This window comes from Azolla caroliniana, unplaced genomic scaffold (genome assembly GCF_043228905.1).
Source record: "Azolla caroliniana isolate FFs.n. ecotype wild unplaced genomic scaffold, voAzoCaro1.0.p SCAF_1114, whole genome shotgun sequence".
Classification (NCBI taxonomy): domain Eukaryota; kingdom Viridiplantae; phylum Streptophyta; class Polypodiopsida; order Salviniales; family Salviniaceae; genus Azolla; species Azolla caroliniana.
Genome location: NW_028231549.1, coordinates 6,224 through 9,196, shown reverse-complemented (window position 1 = coordinate 9,196; position 2,973 = coordinate 6,224). Strand labels below are relative to the sequence as shown.

Genomic DNA, 2,973 nt, shown 5'->3' with positions numbered 1-2,973 from the left:
ATCTTGCTTATCGTATTAGTTAAGTGCATCTCACATACATACCTACTATACTAGTGAGGTGACATGTCAATATAAATTACAATACTTCAATAGATTATTCTCATAGGAGCATAAAGAATAGGTGTTAGCTAAATAACAATTTTCTAATGATATTATCCTACAAGCATTTAACATAACACTACACTCTTTCTTGTCATTTAAATCATATTCTATATGACACGAGTCAAACGTGGTGTTTGTGAGAAATGACTTTAAAAACTTCAATGACAAAATTCTTGTCTATTTACATGGCAAAAACTTTGAATAGTGCAAAATTTTGAATGCACCAAAATTTACAATGACAAAGGAGAAGCCTCACCTCCTAAATCACTTATGGAACCATGCATTCTACTCTAGTTATACATGAACCACCCACATTTGGGTTCATCCTAAACTTCTCTAAGGTGTATACTATCACACGAATTTAGGTTCCTCCAAAACATCTCGACTCTTGTAAAACTGGTTCGAAGGTTTTGTATCTTTGTATGCACACTCAAGTAGCCCTATTTCTCATTGATTTATATACAAGTCCACTTAAGACCTCACCCTCTAAACCACAAGAATCATCGGCATAAAATTTGCAGCATCTAAATACACAAACTCTTGTCCCAATACTTAAAACGCCACGTGTAGGGTTGATTGAGGTAAGAAAGATAAGGACACTTCAAAGTTCATGGGGTTTTATATGGTTTCACCTAATTTCTATCATTTATCGGCAAAACAAAAAAGGTATCATAAAGTTAAGAATGTACTTATTTGCTAGTGTAGAAAACATTCTTCCAATGGTTGAATGCAGGGATATGATATTTATACTTCTCATGAGTCATAATCATGGGAACATTGAGAATAAATGTTGTTCTTGCTCTTGAGATTGGTGTAATTCTACCACAGCATACCCTCGTTCTGGGAGCTACATAAGCAAATGCATAAAATACTAACATTATGGTTTCACAATCAAAATCCTTTTATTCTACAAATATAAAAATAAATGCATATTATTAATACCTTAGTTGATACTTGAGGTGAGTTATGTTCCATGGGTGTAGCTTCGATGGGAAATTCATCACTACTAGAGACTTGGCACCCTAATTTGGAGGTAGTACCACATCCATTTCCATATGGATTTTTTAATTGGTTTGTTCCTCGGCTCACACTCATGTCCATGCACATTTTACCCGTGTTACCCATATTTGGATGCCCTATAGGCACCCCTAGCCCCATATTTGGAATTGGGCCCATTTGTAGATGTGGCATAGTGACTGGAATCATTAATGGTGATACATTTATCCCGCTCCTCATAGAAACCATCTAGTTTGAAGTAAAATTTTTTCTCAACTCAAACTCTTTTGTGTTAAGAAAAAAGTGGGAATGTAATTTGGGAATATTAACTCACTATTGATTAGTCACCTGTAGTTGCATTTGCAATCTTTTCATGTACTCGATCGCCTCGTCAAGCACTGAAGCTTTGTCTGTCTAAATATTGAAGTTTCACAAAACAAAATAATGGGTTGTAAATATTGACTAGATATATGCAAATGCAAGCCATGATTTCACAAACCTTAGTTGAATTTGGTATAAGATCTTGTAAAGCCTTCAATTTCTCGTTGATTCGATTTCGTCGATTCTGTGTCAAATGCGAATTTTGATACCTTCTTAGTTGAATGCATTACCTTATTTTGACCATCATAAACTTCTAGAGGACAAAATCATAATGCTAACATTGATTCTAATTAGACCGAAATGCAATTTCAAATACATGAATAGGACTTCAAGTGACATTGTTCCATGCCTAACAATATGTATATTGTATGTAAATCTTAGTTTAAACACTTACCCTTTCAGAAAGGTTGTGGACCTCTGTAGCTCGGTTCCTCTTCAAAGATGAAGTTCGTTGTGGTTGTTTTATCTCAATAGATTCATCATCCACGTATTCCTACAATTATGTGGAGGTCAAAATCAAAAAATAACTAAGGATATTAAAATGTAAGTAGCAACAACGATGGGATATATACTTCATTGTGGCATTTTGAATTCTCGTCTTTATGCTTTCCTTTGCTGAATTTGTCATCCTTAGAGCTCACATCTAGTACACTTGCTTGTGAACATGCATAACTAGAGGCCAATGTTGGTTGTCTAGGACTCATATTATGGGGAACACCCACCATTGTCCTTTGGCAATCACTTGTGATCATGGTTGAACTACTTAGGCTACTACTTCTTTGGGTAGCCACACATTGATGGTCCTTGGTACTAGCACTACTCATATAGTTGTCTGACGTCGTGGCTTGTAGCATGGTTTCTTCGGTATCAAAACTGTCACATCCACTACCTACTTTTGACGAGAGTATTGTAGGATCAGATATCTTCCTAACTAAACTATCCAAATTAGGCAAGTTTCCTGACCTTGATGGTAAGGATTGAGACCTAGAAGAAGCCGATAAATGGGATGTCACTTCGGTAACAAAACTGTCACATCCACTACCTACTTTTGACGAGAGTATTGTAGGATCATATATCTTCCTAACTAAACTATCCAAATTAGGCAAGTTTCCCGACCTTGATGGTAAGGATTGAGACCTAGAAGAAGCCAATAAATGGGATGTCACTTTATTCGAGACAACTTTGTCCTCCACAGAAGCTAAGATACTATTACAAACTTGAGATATTTGGCTTGAACCCATTGACTTTGGCATCTTTCTTGGTGCTTTATAAAGCTGGTTCAAAAAGGCATGCGACAAACCTCGCATTGAAGGCTCTGAGCTTAGTAAAGACCTGACCTTGTTCTCGAAGGTGGGCATAGAGTTGGATCTCATCGATGACAACGTTGACATCCTTTGTCCACCCAAACCCGATTTGCTCATGGTAGTAGATGCCCAACAAGACACATTACTAGATGTTTTTGTCGGATAAACAACAACAGGAGGGGTGGGGACA

General features: G+C 36.7%; 1 protein-coding gene across 1 annotated transcript; it reads right to left on the bottom strand.

The window, feature by feature from the left end:
• Positions 1-862: 862 nt before the first annotated feature.
• Positions 863-2,440, bottom strand: LOC147847372 (uncharacterized). Its single transcript, XM_087339275.1, has 6 exons — positions 2,052-2,440; positions 1,874-1,972; positions 1,598-1,663; positions 1,447-1,512; positions 1,045-1,347; positions 863-949 (listed from the first exon to the last, which is right to left on the bottom strand). The coding sequence occupies exons 1-6, from the start codon at positions 2,331-2,333 to the stop codon at positions 869-871; spliced, it is 897 nt and encodes a 298-aa protein (XP_087195401.1). The 5' UTR covers positions 2,334-2,440; the 3' UTR covers positions 863-868.
• Between the last annotated feature and the right edge of the window lie 533 nt (positions 2,441-2,973).